The 18,113-nt window shown below is 47.4% G+C and overlaps 1 protein-coding gene across 4 annotated transcripts in view; it reads left to right on the forward strand.

Moving 5' to 3' along the window:
- The window catches only part of SGCE (sarcoglycan epsilon), a 77,219-nt gene that overhangs the window by 12,479 nt on the left and 46,627 nt on the right, over positions 1-18,113 (forward strand). For all 4 annotated transcript variants that reach the window (XM_066585603.1, XM_066585600.1, XM_066585599.1 and 1 more), the window contains 2 exons: positions 3,423-3,545; positions 17,315-17,472. In XM_066585603.1, coding sequence (XP_066441700.1) covers positions 3,423-3,545; positions 17,315-17,472 — 281 coding nt within the window. The remainder of the gene's footprint in view (positions 1-3,422; positions 3,546-17,314; positions 17,473-18,113) is intronic.

Below are 18,113 nucleotides of genomic sequence, written 5' to 3' on the forward strand. Positions count from 1 at the left end.
GCTCACTTGTTAGCATTGTTGCCTTGTAGTGCTGGACGTCTGTAGTGCTTGACCAAGGGTGACATCTGTATGGAGCTTTTCAAAGTTGGTCTTTAGATTTGAACCTAGGACTAGAGATGAGCGAGCGTACTCGGAAAAGCACTACTCGCTCGATTAATTTGCTTTATCCGAGTATCGCTGTGCTCGTCCCTGAAGATTCGGGTGCCGCTGCGGCTGACAGGTGAGTCGCAGCGGGGAGCAGGGGAGAGCGGGCGGGAGAGAGGGAGAGAAAGATCTCCCCTCCGTTCCTCCCCGCTCTCCCCTGCAGCTCCCCGCTCCGTGCCGGCACCCGAATCTTCAGGGACGAGCACAGCGATACTCGGATAAAGCAAATTACTCGAGCGAGTAGTGCTTTTCCGAGTACGCTCGCTCATCTCTACCTAGGACACCAGCAGTGCAAGGCAACAGTGCTAACCACTGAAGAGCCGCCACCACCACATGCCGCACAAGACAATGGATTTGTTTAAATTCTTAAAAATGGATGTAAGCTTATGGATGCTTTCTATTTCCCTTCCGCTTTTTCGATTTTGGTAAAACTGGATCCATGGTGAAAAAAAGTTAGTGTGATCGAACCCTTAATAAAATTTAGTGAAAGTGATAAAAAAGTAGATTTACAGATATAAAGACTTCCAAGGTATGAAGAAATAGATAATCAAAAGAGACATAAGATACAAACAGAATGTACAGATATTGTTTCACTTTCTATATCTTGCTGATATACTATTATACTTAGCATCTATGATATGCGGTCAGCAGTCTGAGGGGAGCCTCGTTGATTTATCCATCAACCCCAAAGGTCAAGAGTAGACCACCAACACCATTCCATGGTGGATTCTGTCCCTTTTATATCCCAAACAGCAAGTTTTAAGTAAAAAGGTTTGCTCGTGGAATATGTAAGACGATAACCCAGAATAAATCGTCAATCTGATGGAAGTAAAATAAAAGCGGCACTTACTCCGGAGGAGGAGGGTGTATTATACAAGAAGCCCCCTCCTTGAAGTGCTGACTCCTCAAAATCCTCCTGGTCGCGAATATTACTGCAACAAGCGGGTTAAGTCTTCACTTTTATTACAGGATAATACAGGCAACGCGTTTCGGTGTAATAAACACCTTTCTCAAGCCAATACATAAAAATGTGCAAGGCATACTCGCATTTATAGAGGATCATTTATATATATATATATATATATATATATATATATATATATATAGTATTCCGCTGTCACAATACGCAGGTTTGCGGCTAGCTTCACATGGGCGTATCTGCGCACACAATAGAACCTACCGACTTTAATGGGTTTGTTCACATGTGCATTTTGATTGCAAAAAAAAGCGCATGCTCAATTTTCCACAGGTCCCCCTAGAGGTCAATGAGGATGCATGAATTTGCGCGCAATATCCTAGGAGATGTGGGACGCTGCACAATCGGACAGAAAAACTCCACATTTTGAACCCATTCGTCTAATTAGCTATTTCAATGGCCGGGAACAGCGGCGCCTATTTACTTTATGTGCAAAAAACAGCAAAACATATGCTGAAGCGTCTGCAGAAAAGCAATGTTTGTTCCGCAAATATGCAGCGCCCATACGCTCACCAATTCGCACACGCTCGTATGAAGCCGGCTTAAATTCGGCAGATGCAGACATTATTTACCCCTTTCTGCTCCAAGGTGTAAGTTTACGTCCTGGCAGCAGGGTACTTCCTGCAAGAGGGCATAAACGTATGTCCTGGGGATAGCGCAAGATCATAAGTGATCTCACGCTATCCAGCAGCGGGAGCCAGCTGTCACTGATAGCCGGCCTACCGCTGCAACAGCGGGGGTGCATCAGAGATGCGCCACCCGCTGTTAACCCCTTCCCTGCTGCGATCTATATAGATCGTGGCATGGGAATGGTTCACAGAGGGAAGGCGCTCCCTCTGTGACATTCTCTGTGACATTGTCGGGTTCTCGCGATATAATTGCAAAGAGCCCGGCTGGTTGCCATGGCAACAAGACGCCACATACCAGCGTCCTGTATTGCCAGTGCCTGTGATCACTGTAATAAGCAATAAGGCATAGCATGAGAGAAGTCCTGCAATGCCTTATCACAGCGATCATCGTTGCTATGGTGAAAGTCCCCAGAGGGACACAAATGGTATAAAAAAAACATAAAAATAATGTACAAAAAATAAAAATGTTAAAAAAAAACTTTTTAGGTGCTTTTTCTCATATTGGCATAAAGAAAAAATCAAAATCCCACACATTTGGTATCGTCGCATCCATAACAACATGTACAATAAGTTGCATGTGCTTTTTATTCTGCACGGCAAAAAGCGTTAAAAGAAACGTTACAAAACCGAGGCAAAATACTACCAATAAAAACTACAGCTCGTCTCGCAAAAAATAAGCCCTCACAGAGCTCCGTACATAGAAAAATAAAAAAGTTACAAGACTTTGCAGTGATAGAGAAGGAAAAAAAGGGGGTTTTATTGCAGAAAAGTGGAAAAACCTAAAATAAATAAGATTTTGATATCGTTGTAACCGTACCGGCCCGCAGAGAAAATGTATTGTGCCATTTATGCTGCATGATTAACGCTGTAAAAAAAACCAAACCCAAACTCTATGGCAGAATTGATGTGTTTTCTCACCCTGTTATCATAAAAAAAATAATAAAAGTTTTACAATATAGTCTATGTACCCAAAAATGGCCCCATCAAAAACTACAGTTTGTCACGCAAAAAACAAGCGTCAACGGAAAAATAAAAAAGTTATGGCTTTTGTAAAATGGAGATGAAAATCTGCCAAAAATCGTTGCAGCCTTAAGCCCAAAATAGGCCGTGTCCTAGGCCGTGTCCTAAGGGGTTAAATCTGCGTGAAAATCAAAAACCGTTTTGCGGACTCAGGGCTCTGCCAATGCACAAAGCAGCGTAACTGTGAGAAGTTCATGCTTAGAAAAACATGGCATTGTCAAACTCAAGGACAGGAGATGTATCACCGCACACGTATAGTTCTATCCATCCAGTAAGTGTATATTGTTTGTAGAAAAGCCCATTGGTGGGATTAAAAAGTATCCCAGAGTGAAGGCACAGGGCTGTTATGAAGAAGAATCGAAAAAACAAACAAAGAAAACGTTTGCGTCCCCATGACAACCCTTTCTGTCCCCGTGCTCTTTCAGCTCATGGTTATCGTAAGGGCAAAGTATCTCATAAAGTAGTAACCAATGAGAGTTCATAAAGTAGTAACTAATGGAGTACATCCACATCAGGCTGTAGCCATATCTCACATACTGAGTGATATCTACTGTCCTAACACATTAATCTTGCCTCCTGCAGTATGTCTTCAGTGTACCGCTAACATGTAGGGAGATTACAAGTCTGACCTCCGTGCATCTTCTGTCTTCTAGTGTTCACCATCCTGTCCAAAGCGCACGGCGATCGGAATATCTATCCTTCTTCTGGGGTCTTATTCGTTCACGTTCTGGAAAGAGAGTACTACAAGGGAGAATTCCCCCCTTACCCCAAACCAGGTATGGAAACATTTATCACAAGGGCAACTGAAATATTATTGGTAATACTAAAAAATGGTTGCTGCACTTCGAGACGACTTGTGCTTTTTTCATGTGAAAACTAACAAAAGTGCAATCACTTTACCTAAAAGGATGTTTAACCCTTTGCAATCCAAAGCCAGGGGGCTTTCTCTTACTGCCATTACACAATGGTGCTATCTGCTGGCTAGAGCCAGTACTGCAAAGGGTTAAGTGTAGAGATGAGCGAGCGTACTCGTTCGAGTATTAGTGTGTTCGAGATGCTCGTTACTCGTGACGAGTACCACGCGATGTTCGGGTTACTTTCACTTTCATCTCTGAGACGTTAGCGCGCTTTTCTGGCCAATAGAAAGACAGGGAAGGCATTACAACTTCCCCCTGCGACGTTCAAGCCCTATACCACCCCCCTGCAGTGAGTGGCTGGCGAGATCAGGTGTCACCGGAGTATATAAATCGGCCCCTCCTGCGGCTCGCCACAGATGCGCTCTGACATAGAGGAGGGAAAGTGCTATCGTGTTGGAGCTGCTATAGGGAGAGTGTTAGGAGTGATTTTAGGCTTCAAGAACCCCAACGGTCCTTCTTAGGGCCACATCTAACCGTGTGCAGTACTGTGGAGGCTGCTTTTTGCAGTGTTGCACATTTTTTTTTTTTGGTATATCGGCCGTGCAGAGCATTGCATCCTGCAGTAATACTCCAGGGCCAGAAGCGCTTAGGCAGGGACAGAAGACATATTGATTGAATATAGGCAGTGGGCCTTTGCAAAAAAATTTGGGGAAAAAAATCTATTTGGGCTGCCTGTGACTGTCCTCAGTGTTCTGGGTCTCTGCTGGGTGTAGTAGTTCTCCAAATTCATACGCAGCCACCTACGTGTTACAGCAGGCTTGCGCAAAATTATTTCCTGGCTCTGTCTGGGCTGTGAAATCACCGCTGTATTGCAGTTCACAGTGCAACACTCTGCAGTTCTTTGACATACTCCAGGGCCAGAAGCGCTTAGGCAGGGACAGAAGACATATTGATTGAATATAGGCAGTGGGCCTTTGCAAAAGGCTTGCGCAAAATTATTTCCTGGCGTTCCGTAAGCGAAGTCAGCCTCCAACCACAGGCCAATAAGCGGTACATTTAATTACAGCGTTCTGTTTCTGCATTACTGGTAATACACCATGCTGAGGGGTAGGGGTAGGCCAAGAGGACGTGGACGCAGCCGAGGACGCGGAGGCCCAAGTCAGGGTGTGGGCACAGGCCGAGCTCCTGATCCAGGTGTATAGCAGCGGACTGCTGCGGGATTAGGAGAAAGGCACGTTTCTGGCGTCCCCACATTCATCGCACAATTAATGGGTCCACGCGGTAGACCTTTATTAGAAAATGAGCAGTGTGAGCAGGTCCTGTCGTGGATGGCAGAAAGTGCTTCCAGTAATCTATCGTCCACCCACAGTTCTGCGCCGTCCACTGCTGCAACTCAGAATCCTCTGGCTGCTGCTCCTCCTTCCTCCCAGCCTCCTCACTCCATTACAATGACACATTCTGAGAAGCGGGCAGACTCCCAGGAACTGTTCTCGGGCCCCTGCTCAGATTGGGCAGCAGTGGTTCCTCTCCCACCAGAGGAGTTTATCGTGACTGATGCCCAACCATTGGAAAGTTCCCGGGGTCCGGGGGATGAGGCTGGGGACTTCCGGCAACTGTCTCAAGACCTTTCAGTGGGTGAGGAGGACGATGACGTTGAGACACAGTTGTCTTGCAGTGAGGTAGTAGTAAGGGCAGTAAGTCCGAGGGAGGAGCGCACAGAGGATTCGGAGGAAGAGCAGCAGGACAATGAGGTGACTGACCCCACCTGGTTTGCTACGCCTACTGAGGACAGGTCTTCAGAGGGGGAGGCAAGGGCAGCAGCAGGGCAGGTTGCAAGAGGCAGTGCGGTGGCCAGGGGTAGAGGCAGGGCCAGACCGAATAATCCACCAACTGTTTCCCAAAGCGCCCCCTCGCGCCATGCCACCCTGCAGAGGCCGAGGTGCTCAAAGGTCTGGCAGTTTTTCACTGAGAGTGCAGACGACCGACGAACAGTGGTGTGCAACCTTTGTCGTGCCAAGATCAGCCGGGGAGCCACCACCACCAGCCTCACCACCACCAGCATGCGCAGACATATGATGGCCAAGCACCCCACAAGGTGGGACGAAGGCCGTTCACCGCCTCCGGTTTGCACCACTGCCTCTCCCCCTGTGCCCCAACCTGCCACTGAGATCCAACCCCCCTCTGAGGACACAGGCACTACCGTCTCCTGGCCTGCACCCACACCCTCACCTCCGCTGTCCTCGGCCCCATCCACCAATGTCTGTCAGCGCACCGTCCAGCCGTCGCTAGCGCAAGTGTTGGAGCGCAAGCGCAAGTACGCCGCCATGCACCCGCACGCTCAAGCGTTAAACGTAAACATAGCCAAATTTATCAGCCTGGAGATGCTGCCGTATAGGGTTGTGGAAACGGAGTCCTTCAAAAGTATGATGGCGGCGGCGGCCCCGCGCTACTCAGTTCCGAGTCGCCACTACTTTTCCCGATGTGCTGTCCCAGCCCTGCACGACCACGTCTCCCGCAACATTGTACGCGCCCTCACCAACGCGGTTACTGGCAAGGTCCACTTAACAACGGACACGTGGACAAGCACAGGCGGGCAGGGCCACTATATCTCTCTGACGGCACATTGGGTGAATTTAGTGGAGGCTGGGACCGAGTCAGAGCCTGGGACCGCTCACGTCCTACCCACCCCCAGAATTGCGGGCCCCAGCTCGGTGCTGGTATCTGCGGCGGTGTATGCTTCCTCCACTAAAGCACCCTCCTCCTCCTCCAACGCAACCTCTGTCTCGCAATCAAGATGTGTCAGTAGCAGCAGCACGTCCCAGCAGTCGGTGTCGCGCGGCGTGGCAGCACAGCGGTGGGCAAGCGTCAGCAGGCCGTGCTGAAACTACTCAGCTTAGGAGATAAGAGGCACACGGCCCACGAACTGCTGCAGGGTCTGACAGAGCAGACCGACCGCTGGCTTGCGCCGCTGAGCCTCCAACCGGGCATGGTCGTGTGTGACAACGGCCGTAACCTGGTGGCGGCTCTGCAGCTCGGCAGCCTCACGCACGTGCCATGCCTGGCCCACGTCTTTAATTTGGTGGTTCAGCGCTTTCTGAAAAGCTACCCACGCTTGTCGGACCTGCTCGGAAAGGTGCACCGGCTCTGCGCACATTTCCGCAAGTCCCACACGGACGCTGCCACCCTGCGCACCCTGCAACATCGGTTTAATCTGCCAGTGCACCGACTGCTGTGCGACGTGCCCACACGGTGGAACTCTACGCTCTACATGTTGGCCAGGCTCTATGAGCAGCGTAGAGCTATTGTGGAATACCAACTCCAACATGGGCGGCGCAGTGGGAGTCAGCCTCCTCAATTCTTTTCAGAAGAGTGGGCCTGGTTGGCAGACATCTGCCAGGTCCTTGGAAAGTTTGAGGAGTCTACCCAAGTGGTGAGCGGCGATGCTGCAATCATTAGCGTCAGCATTCCTCTGCTATGCCTCTTGAGACGTTCCCTGCAAAGCATAAAGGTAGACGCTTTGCGCTCGGAAACAGAGCCGGGGGAAGACAGTATGTCGCTGGATAGTCAGAGCACCCTCCTGTCTATATCTCAGCGCGGTGAGGAGGAGGAGGAGGAGGATGAGGAGGAGGGGGAAGAGACAGCTTGGCCCACTGCTGAGGGTACACATGCTGCTTGCCTATCATCCTTTCAGCGTGTATGGCCTGAGGAGGAGGAGGAGGAGGAGGAGGAGGATCCTGAAAGTGATCTTCCTAGTGAGGACAGCCATGTGTTGCGTACAGGTACCCTGGCACACATGGCTGACTTCATGTTAGGATGCCTTTCTTGTGACCCTCGCGTTACACGCATTCTGGCCACTACGGATTACTGGGTGTACACACTGCTTGACCCACGGTATAAGGAGAACCTTTCCACTCTCATACCCAAAGAGGAAATGGGTTCGAGAGTGATGCTATACCACAGGACCCTGGCGGACAAACTGATGGTAAAATTCCCATCCGACAGCGCTAGTGGCCGAAGGCGCAGTTCCGAGGGCCAGGTAGCAGGGGAGGCGCGGAGATCAGGCAGCATGTACAGCACAGGTAGGGGAACACTCTCTAAGGCCCTTGACAGCTTTATGGCTCCCCAGCAAGACTGTGTCACCGCTCCCCAGTCAAGGCTAAGTCGGCGGGAGCCTCTGTAAAAGGATTTTGAGGGAGTACGTAGCCGATCGCACGACCGACCTCCGTGACGCCTCTGCCCCCTACAACTACTGGGTGTCGAAGCTGGACACGTGGCCTGAACTCATGCTGTATGCCCTGGAGGTGCTTGCTTGTCCTGCGGCTAGCGTCTTGTCAGAGAGGGTGTTTAGTGCGGCTGGGGGAATTATCACGGATAAGCGTACCCGCCTGTCAACCGACAGTGCCGACAGGCTTACACTCATCAAGATGAACAAAGCCTGGATTTCCCCAGACTTCTCTTCTCCACCAGCGGACAGCAGCGGTACCTAAACAATACGTAGGCTGCACCCGCGGATGGAAGAATCGCTCTCTGTCACCATAAAAAACGGGGACCTTTTAGCTTCATCAATCTGTGTATTATATTCATCCTCCTCCTCCTGCTCCGCCTCCTGAAACCTCACATAATCACGCCGAACGGGCAATTTTTCTTAGGCCCACAAGGCTCAGTCATATAATTTTTGTAAACAATTTTTATACGTTTCAATGCTCATTAAAGCGTTGAAACTTTCACCTGAACCAATTTTTATTTTAACTGGGCTGCCTCCAGGCCTAGTTACCAATTAAGCCACATTAACCAAAGCGATTAATGGGTTTCACCTGCCCTCTTGGTTGGGCATGGGCAATTTTTCTGACGTACATTAGTACTGTTGGTACACCAATTTTTGGGGGCCCTCGCCTACAGTGTAATCCAATTAATTTTTAGCCCACCTGCATTACAGCTGACGTTACATCAGCTGTGTTGGGCACTGCAATGGGATATATTTATGTACCGCCGGTGGGTTCCAGGGAGCCACCCATGCTGTGGGTCCACAGGGAGTTGTAATTGCATGTGTCCACTTCTAAAGAACCCCAGTCTGACTGGGGCATGCAGTGTGGGCCGAAGCCCACCTGCATTAAACATGACATTACCTCAGCTGTGATGGGCAATGCAATGGGATATATTTATGTACCGCCGGGTGGCTTCCTGGCACCCACCCATGCTGTGGGTCCACAGGGAGTTGTAACTGCATGTGTCCACTTCTAAAGAACCCCAGTCTGACTGGGACATGCAGTGTGGGCCGAAGCCCACCTGCATTAAACATGACATTACCTCAGCTGTGATGGGCAATGCAATGGGATACATTTATGTACCGCCGGTGGCTTCCTGGCACCCACCCATGCTGAGGGTCCACAGGGACTTCACAATAGGGAGTTGTACCTGCCTGTGTCTATGAATTATAAAGCCCGGTCAGGTTGGGGCATGCAGTGTGGGCCGAAGCCCACCTGCATTTAATCTGACGTTAGCTCTGCTGTCCAGGGCACTGCAATGGGATACATTTATGTACAGCTGGTGGGTTCCAGGGAGCCACCCATGCTGTGGGTGCACACGGAATTCCCATTGCGGAGTTGTACCTGCCTGTGACTATTTATAAAAAAACGCGGTCTGACTGGGGCATGCAGACACCTTGACAGAATGAATAGTGTGTGGCACATAGGTTCCCCATTGCTATGCCCACGTGTGCAGCTCCAGATGGAGGTGGCACAGGATTGGATTTCTCATTGCTTCTGTACAGCATTGTGGACTATCGCCCCGCCCCTTTTAAAGAGGGTCGCTGCCTAGCCGTGCCAACCCTCTGCAGTGTGTGCCTGCGGTTCCTCCTCATGGCAGACGCACTTATAAATAGACATGAGTGTGGCGTGGCATGAGGGCAGCTGAAGGCTGGGCAGGGACAGTTTGGTGTGCGCTGTGGACACTGGGTCGTGGGGGGGTTGGGCAGCATGTAACCCAGGAAAAGTGGCAGCAGAGTGTCATGCAGGCAGTGATTGTGCTTTGTTGGAGGTAGTGTGGTGCTTAGCTAAGGTATGCATTGCTAATGAGGGCTTTTCAGAAGTAAAAGTTGTTGGGAGGGGGGGGCACTCTTGCCGCTATTGTGGCTGAATAGTGGGACCTGGGAACTTGAGATGCAGCCCAACATGTAGCCCCTCGCCTGCCCTATCTGTTGCTGTGTCGTTCCCATCACTTTCTTGATTTGCCCAGATTTTCACAAACGAAAACCTTAGCGAGCATCAGCGATATACAAAAATGCTCGGGTCGCCCATTGACTTCAATGGGGTTCGTTACTCGAAACGAACCCTCGAGCATCGCGAAAAGTTCGTCTCGAGTAACGAGCACCCGAGCATTTTGGTGCTCGCTCATCTCTAGTTAAGTGCTGAAACATCCCTCTAAATCACTGGCCACTAGGGGTCTCCCTGTTTTCTAATATGCTTTCCTCTAGCTGTTTTCAATTGAAGTCCCGTCTCTAGTAACAGATATAACAAGAGGGAGAACAGGAAGTGGGTGAAGACTCATGGTGCCCATAGAAATGTATGGAGAGGACAGGTGGGAGGAAGAGGGAGAGACTCACACAGATATGGCTGCTGCAACTAATTGGTAACTGATTTACAACTACTAGAATCACATCTACACTGCTCAGAGGAATAGCATCAGCATGGAGCACACTACAGAAGTACTGTGTGCACTACAGAGAGCTAGGGAGCAGCATCTTCTGTTTTCTTCATGAGCAGTGGATAGAGCCAACATAGCAGCAGTCTGAAAATTAGATATATAGTCTGCAGAGGGGAGCACTGGTGAAAATGCCAGATACAAGTCTCATGATGGTCAGATATAGTGTTAGACCTCGTGTATACGGATGTGGCAGCTGATACAAGGGCCCACTTGGTTTGGTGGCTTATTGCCATATAGTTAAACAAGCTGCACACTTGGCCTGCTAAGGGTGGGTAAATAGTCAGTAAACACTTTCTACTCAGGGGCCTACATACAACTGAAGTCAGTAATAGGGAATTGCTCATGGTTATAGGGGTTGTACCAAGATCTAAAGTTATCCACAGGATAACTTGTTGATCCGAAGGGGTCTCGCTGCTGAGCCCCCTTCCAATCCCGAGGGTGTCCCATGTCCCCATCCTCCTTGCAGTAAGGAGGAGACTGAATTGAGAGCTGGTGGCACAAGCACTCGAACGCAGCATTCACTTTCAATGGGACTGTGGAGATACCCAAGCAGCAAGCACTTGGGTATTTCTGTCAATCCCATTGAAATGAATGGAGCGCTGACTGCTCATGCTTGGCCAGTACTTCATTCATGCTGACTTCACTGCAGGAAGAGAAGCGACCCCCGCAGTGACAGGCAGAGGGGGACACAGGACATCCGTTCTCGAGGTCAGCGGCTGTCTCAGCGGTAATTTTTCATGTTTTTGCATTATTGTAAAAATGGAACTTGCCTTGGTTCAGTCTTTGTAAGCGCTAGCAAATTGAAGATGAATAGAAAGGGAAAAGAAAATATTCCTAGAGCAGTAGCCGCTATAAACACGGTCCTGTATACATTCAGATGCTTTGTATGCAGGAGAATTTGTGGATGACTGCGAGTTGCAGCCGCATAGATCAATCTGCAGTGAGCTCCACCTAGTGGTGACAATACACAGCCAGAATTCTATCATTTATCATGTGATAAATACAGGCAGGATGCTCTTTAATAAAGGCCTTGTACAAGTGCTGGAGTCTTGTTGGGGCCAATTTTAAATTTGGCTATAAGGTTCCATTAATTGAGTGATGTTCTACTTGTTTTGGATGACAATAACCAATAATACCACCATAAATTAATTTATGCCTATGCTACATGTATAATGGAATAATTATAGTGTATATAGAAGAGTAAACTCTCATTGAGGCAGTTAGAGTTGGTGTCCATCTTCAGTATCTTCTTTCTTCCAGTATGAATAGTTTCCTAAGCAAAGCCAGAGAGCCAAATTGCTAAAGGCTATTTAACACAAGAAGACCTTTAGGGTGCAGATGCCAGACAGGTCATCCCAGCGATGATCACTCCTGTGCTTTTACATAGGAGCGATCACCATTGAGTGAATGGAGGTCACATGGGGTGGAAATAGCTCCAGCCCACCCACCTTCATTCACAGTAAACAGGCAGCCGTACATAGATAAATGTGTCTACCTGTTTACATGAGCTGATCATTCAGTTTTTATGTATACATAAAGTGAATGAGAACAATTTATCATTCCTTCAGTCGGGGCATGCATTTAGACTGAATGACAATTGTTCAGATTCTGGAACACGAGAATCTGAACGATTTATCGGCCCTTGTAAAAGGGCCCTAAGTGTTGGAAAACTAAGCCATCAAATTTCTCTTTAAGGGTGGCTTCAGACGACTGTATATCAGCCAGGTTTTCATGCCTGGACGATATATGGGGTCCCTCTCTGCAGGGGGAGGAGGCTGGAAGAGCCGGGAGCAGTGCTCTGGGCTCCCACCCCCTCTCCACCCCTCGCCACTATTTGCAATTGGAAAGGGGGGACCTTAGTGCACTACTCCTGGCTCTTCCAGCCTCCTCCCCCTGCAGAGAGGGACACCGTATATCGGCCAGGCGTGAAACCCAGCCGATATATGGTCATCTGAATAAGCCCTAAAGCTGTGGCATTTTATTTGTGAAGGACAGCATGAGCTTTGTAACTCCTAAGCTGTGATCAGCTCCTTTGGGGCGGTCTCTGGCAGTGGCAATGCCCCTGATCAGTTTAGCATAATCATTGGCTTAAAAAAAAAGTAGAATTTGATGATATGCGCTTCCAATGTATTGAAGACTGGAGGAGCTGTTATTGATAAAGTAGTTGTTAAAGTTGAAGCTTTTAGATGAAAATGGTTTTCCCTCTGCAAAAACTTAACCCTTTGCAATCTAATTTTGGATTCAGGGTTTCCTAGGGGGCTTTCTCTTTCTGCCATAATACAAAAGCGCCATCTGCTGGCTAGAGCCAGTACTGCGGTATGGGACATGCTGGAGAGGCCCCCGACAACAGAGCGGCCAGTAGTATACACTAAGAATACCCTGCCGGACGTCTTCTGACATCGGAGCTGTACAGCCTTCAATCAGAATGTCTTCAGACGTCAGACAGTGGATTGGGAAGGGTTAAGGTGCTCATAGTCACCTCTCCCAGCTTCCCGCACGTCCCCTGCGGGGGGCACTGGATCTCCTTGCTACTGTAGTCAGCCTGTGCCATCCTGTAAATAGGCTTCTGCAGCCAATAACAGGGCTCAGTAATCAGAGAAGAGAGGCGAGTATGGGCTCTTTATTAGGTTTTTGCCATGGGGAAGCTATTTTCACCTATTAGTTTTAAGGCAAACCCTATAAAGATTCAATAACTACACTGATGGAAATTGGTGAAATTTCACAAAACATGGTTAGATATATATCATACCCAAAATAAATGAAAGCAAATTGGAAAGACTCAGACAAAGTTTATTACTGTTTAGTACAAGTTTGAGTAAGAAGTGCCCACTATGAGCACCTATACACTCTTGGATCTTTGCAGGCATTCAATCAATGTGTTCGGATATTTTGTTGGGGTCTCCCCATGCCTGCGTGACTTGTGCATTCAGTTTTTGTACAGTTTGTGGTTGGTGGCCACGGGACATAAGCTCTTCAGGTCGGATTTCGACTGCAGAATATTGCAGTGGAATCAGACCTGGCGCCCCCCAGGGACCCTATACTCACCACTCTGGATCCGCGGCGAGAGTCTCCGCTGGGGAGCCAGCGCAGTGTAGCGCATCCCACGCCGGCGGTGGGTGGTGACGTGATTTTCCATGATACTTCCGCTGTGCTCACAGCGGAAGTATCGCGGGACAGACAGCTTGACTACAATGGAAGCCGCCCATGAGTTTTTCCGCACAAATTAGAACATGCTGCGATTCTCCCCCGTGAGCAGAACATTGTGGTTGATTTTCGCTCATGGGCATGGGAGAATCGCTTTAGATAGCATGTCTATGGAGGGTTATTGCTGCAGAAATCGCGGTGGGTGTCTGGCCACGATTTCAGCAGTGATAATCCATCCGTAGGCATTAGCCCTAATGGCATCCCAGACATGCTCTAATTGGGATAAATCTGGGGACTGCGTTGGCCAATCCATGGTCATGACACCTTGCAAGACATGTTTTGTGATGGCTGCAGTATGTAAACGGGCATTATCCTGTTGGAAGATACTATTTTGGATGGTGGTCATGAAGGATTTAAAACTCTGTCCACATACTGGCGGGTTGTCATTCACCTTCAACAACCACCAACTCTGCCCTGGTATCGCAAATGAAACAATGACTCCAGAGGTTGGACCGGTGTGGTGCTCTGAAACCACAGCCAGGTGGGCCTTTTCTCTAAAACACTTACAGATACGTTGACGATTATCACTGCCCAGAATCAAGACTAGTCACTGAATACAACTGTTCCCCATTCATGTGTCCAGTTGTGGCTAGCAGTATGCCAGGTTAGTTGTTGCTAGTAGTGAAATGGGGTTAAAGGAACACACTGCATGGGGGCCCGAGAATGCAACGCAGCTTCAAACAATCGTTTTACAATTGTTTGTGGAGGGACTCTGACTCCAACCACTACTTGGATCTGTGCTGCAGTAGCTCGTCTATCAACAACTTCCATCTGCACAATTTGGCGGTCTTCATGTGGCGTTGACTTTCTGCATGGACCTGTGCCAGATCTGTGAGTACTGGAGCTTCCTGTGTCCACCGAGTAGCCACTCTCTGTACTGACATTGCACGATGACCTGTCCTTCAGGAGATTTCACAAAGTGATACCCCCATTTCAAACATGCCAATTATCCAACCTCTCTTAAAGTCAGATATTTGGGTGTACGGAGTTTGAACTCTACAATATGGCAAACCTGGTCACTGACCAGGACCTTCTTACATAACACACTTTATGACTTATAGACTAAAGGCCCCTTTACACGTGAGAGTTATCGCTCAGAAGTCGTTAAAACGGCCGAAAGTGAGCGATAATCTTGATAATATAAAATGCTGGCAGTCGTGCACTATTCGTTCAATTGTCGTTAAGCGCTGGTTTTTAGTTGGCATAAAAACCATCGTTTGATTGCTCAAAATTCTTACCATTTAAATGGAATTTGTCCAGTCTTTTCAGAGATCAAACGATGATTTTTATGCTAGCTAAAAATGACCGAGGGCGTGTCTGTGAGGCCCCATTGAAATCAAAATGCTGCGGTAATTGCGGTAAAAAAGTGCATGTGTGAGAGTGGCCTAAATCACATCAATATTTCTGAATTATAAGTAATCGCCCGTGTAAACGACTGCATTGGAAACCAATGCCACAGATAGTCGTGCATATTGATCGTCCATAAAAACATGCCGTTTATGTGCTTGTGTGAAATAGTCCTAAAGATGTGGTTCTGTATATATATATATATCTTTCACTAATGTATATGAGCCTCCAGCACCCCGTCTTGCGCAGCGCAAGTTTTATGTAATCATACATTATGTATTGTATAATGAATAATGTAATAACTTCCTGCTATGTTGTTTAACTCCTCGTCATTTTCATGATATCGATTTCCCGTTCATTTCTTTCCTTGCTATCGGGAGGCTTGTAAGATGCTATGATCATGGAGATAATATTTGCTATGGTTCAAATAATTTTCTCCATAGAAATACTGTATGCTTGCATTGTCCCACTGACACGCCTCGGAGTGCTTCCGCTCTGTCTGCCGTTTTCAGCTCCTTCTGGCAGCTAAAGACAACCCCATAAAGCACTTATAGAGCAAAAACGGCCGATGGAGCAGAAGTGCCCTGAAGGTGAAAATGCAGGTACCCTTTAAGCCTCTTTTACACGGGCTACAAAACTGTGCGATCTTCACGCGTTGCGACAGCGCTACAAATTGCATGTATGTGAAGCCCATGCTTTCCTATGGGTTCCTTCACATTTGCAATGTTACAAAACATATCTACAGACTACAAAGCCTGCGATATCGCAAGAAAAAAAAACCTTGCGGGTTTCGCGATATGCACGCAACTTGTGAGGTTTTGTAGCTCATGTTTTCCCATGGAGCCTTCTTATGTGTTGCTTTGTATCACATTAAGACGCGGTTTTCGTGTGATGCGATGCAACTTTGACAGTAGGAAATCCTAGTGCAAAAGCACTAAAATAAGTCCTAGCTGCAGGAAAAAATAAAAACAATAATAATACATCACCTAAGAGGCGTTGTCATCTCCTGCATGTCTTCTCCCCTGAAGCTCCGGCAGACTAGCTTGAAGTCTTCTGCCAGCCCTTCCTGGATTGGAGGATCAAAAATTTCAGCCTCCAGGAAGGGCTGGCTGTGATTGGTGCATCAAGCGCCAGCTCTGATTGGCTGAGCCGTGGTGCTTGTGAACCAATCACAGCCAGCCCTTCCTGAAGGTGGGAATTTTGATCCTCCAATCCAGGAGGGGCTTACACACAGTTTCTGAATTGAATCAGACTAGATGTTGAGATCAGAGCTCTGTGGGGTCATAATCACTTCCATGACCCCACGATTTTCTTTATGCTGCAGATAGTTCTTAGTAGCATTGGCTGTATGTTTGGGGATGTTGTCCTGGTGCAGAATAAATTTAGGCACAGACAACTTCCAATTTTATTCCAGCAACAGAAAATCAGTGGAAAACAGCCACGAGCTAAGCTACAAGATCAGACATAACCCATGAACCGGGGGGGGGGACTGTTTTTGGAAAAAACAGCCATATTGAGTTCCACATAACCTCATTAATCAGTTGTTTAAAGTTTATTCCCTTAGCAGCTATTTATCCACAGGATGCGCAATAGATATCTGCGGGTCCTATCTCTGGACCCACAATGGGTGTCCCCGAACCACCATTATGCCAAGTGAGTGAAAATGAGTAAAGAGCTGATTACTCATAAGAGGGGGTACCCAAAAGAAACAGGAGTCTTCTAGTGGTGGGGCATTACTAGTACAGGTTTCTCCTGCTAGGTGAATGTCTGTGAGCCCTTCTGAGTCGGTATACAAGCCAACGTTGTTGGGGTTGGTTGATTTTGTCTCCGATGATTTTTTTCCAACAAGCTGCTCAGTTTTTCACCTATTTTGCCATTTCGTACAAACAAGGCGCAATTGTGAAATTTTGTTTCCTTTTCCACTACTCAAAGCGTTCCTAAAAGAAAATCGCACAGAGCGAAGTTGGGTGAATACGGAGGGTGAGGCAAAAGATTCAGGCCATTTTTTTGTCAAAAATGTCCACGCTGTGTGGGCAAACAGGTGACTGGTTCTTCCATCATAACTGTGAGGGTTCCAATGGTCCAACCAATTACTAGAATGAAGTAGCTACAGTCTAGAAATGCAAAGATATTTTTCCAGATTCTTCCAGATCTTTTCCCTGTACGACATTGCTTCTGACCCAACGCTGCGAGGGTGCTGGAACGTGGCGCTATTTACCTTGAAGCTTTGGAGTGGTGACATGCATAGAAAATGAAGAAGGGCAGTGGCTTCCTTATCCGATAGATTATCATGGGTCCTAGTGGTTGGACCCCCAGCAATCTGTAAGACACTAGTGATGTACCTAAACTTATTTTTGCTTGAAATCCACTTTAAAAAATGTAAAATGTCTCTCAAATTCCCTTTTTTATCTGTAAACTCCTTGTCTCCTATTCAGGTGAATTAAGCAATGATCCAATCACATTTAATACAAATCTAATGGGCTATCCCGATCGGCCTGGATGGCTGCGGTATATTCAGAGGACACCATTCAGCGACGGCGTGCTTTATGGATCTCCGACATTTGAGAGTGTGGGAAAGCCAACAATTATTGAGGTAGGTGTCCATTTTTTTTAATATTATTATAAATGAATTAATCACACTGTGCCATTCGAGATTGAAACGGCTTTCCAGTCAATTTTCAATTTGGCCGCCATTGGGAAGCATTGGTTTGCTGGTGAATCAATTTTAGCTATTGTATTTTATGAGCTGGAGAATTAGGTGGGCTAGGGGTCATCCACACGGGCGTTAGCCTGAGTCACGCTTTTCTGTTTCACTTTTCCATATGAGGAGCAGAGAAATGGAAATAAAAAATAAATTAAACAGTTACACTTTGTTCCCCTTCATTTCAATGGGTTTTCATTAAAAACAGAAATATTTCCATTAAATTCCATTCCATTTCATTTCCGCTTTTTCAGAGAGAACAAATAGCGCAGCCAACTGCCTATGGGGACTGACAGATAATGAAAAAATTAAATTTAAAAAGTTGTCAGAATTATTAGAAAAATGAAAGGTAATAAAAGTAAAAAAAAGCCTTTTTCCATATCTATAATAAAAAAAATCTAACACCCCTCCCCCCCCAAAGAAAACCTATTTGGTATCGCTATGTCCATAAACATCCAACCTATGGAAGTAATGCATTATTTATTCCGCACGTTAAACATCGTCATAAACAATATACCCAACGTCAGTATTGC

The sequence above is a fragment of the Eleutherodactylus coqui genome, chromosome 12 (assembly GCF_035609145.1).
Source record: "Eleutherodactylus coqui strain aEleCoq1 chromosome 12, aEleCoq1.hap1, whole genome shotgun sequence".
In the NCBI taxonomy this organism is placed as follows: Eukaryota; Metazoa; Chordata; class Amphibia; order Anura; family Eleutherodactylidae; genus Eleutherodactylus; species Eleutherodactylus coqui.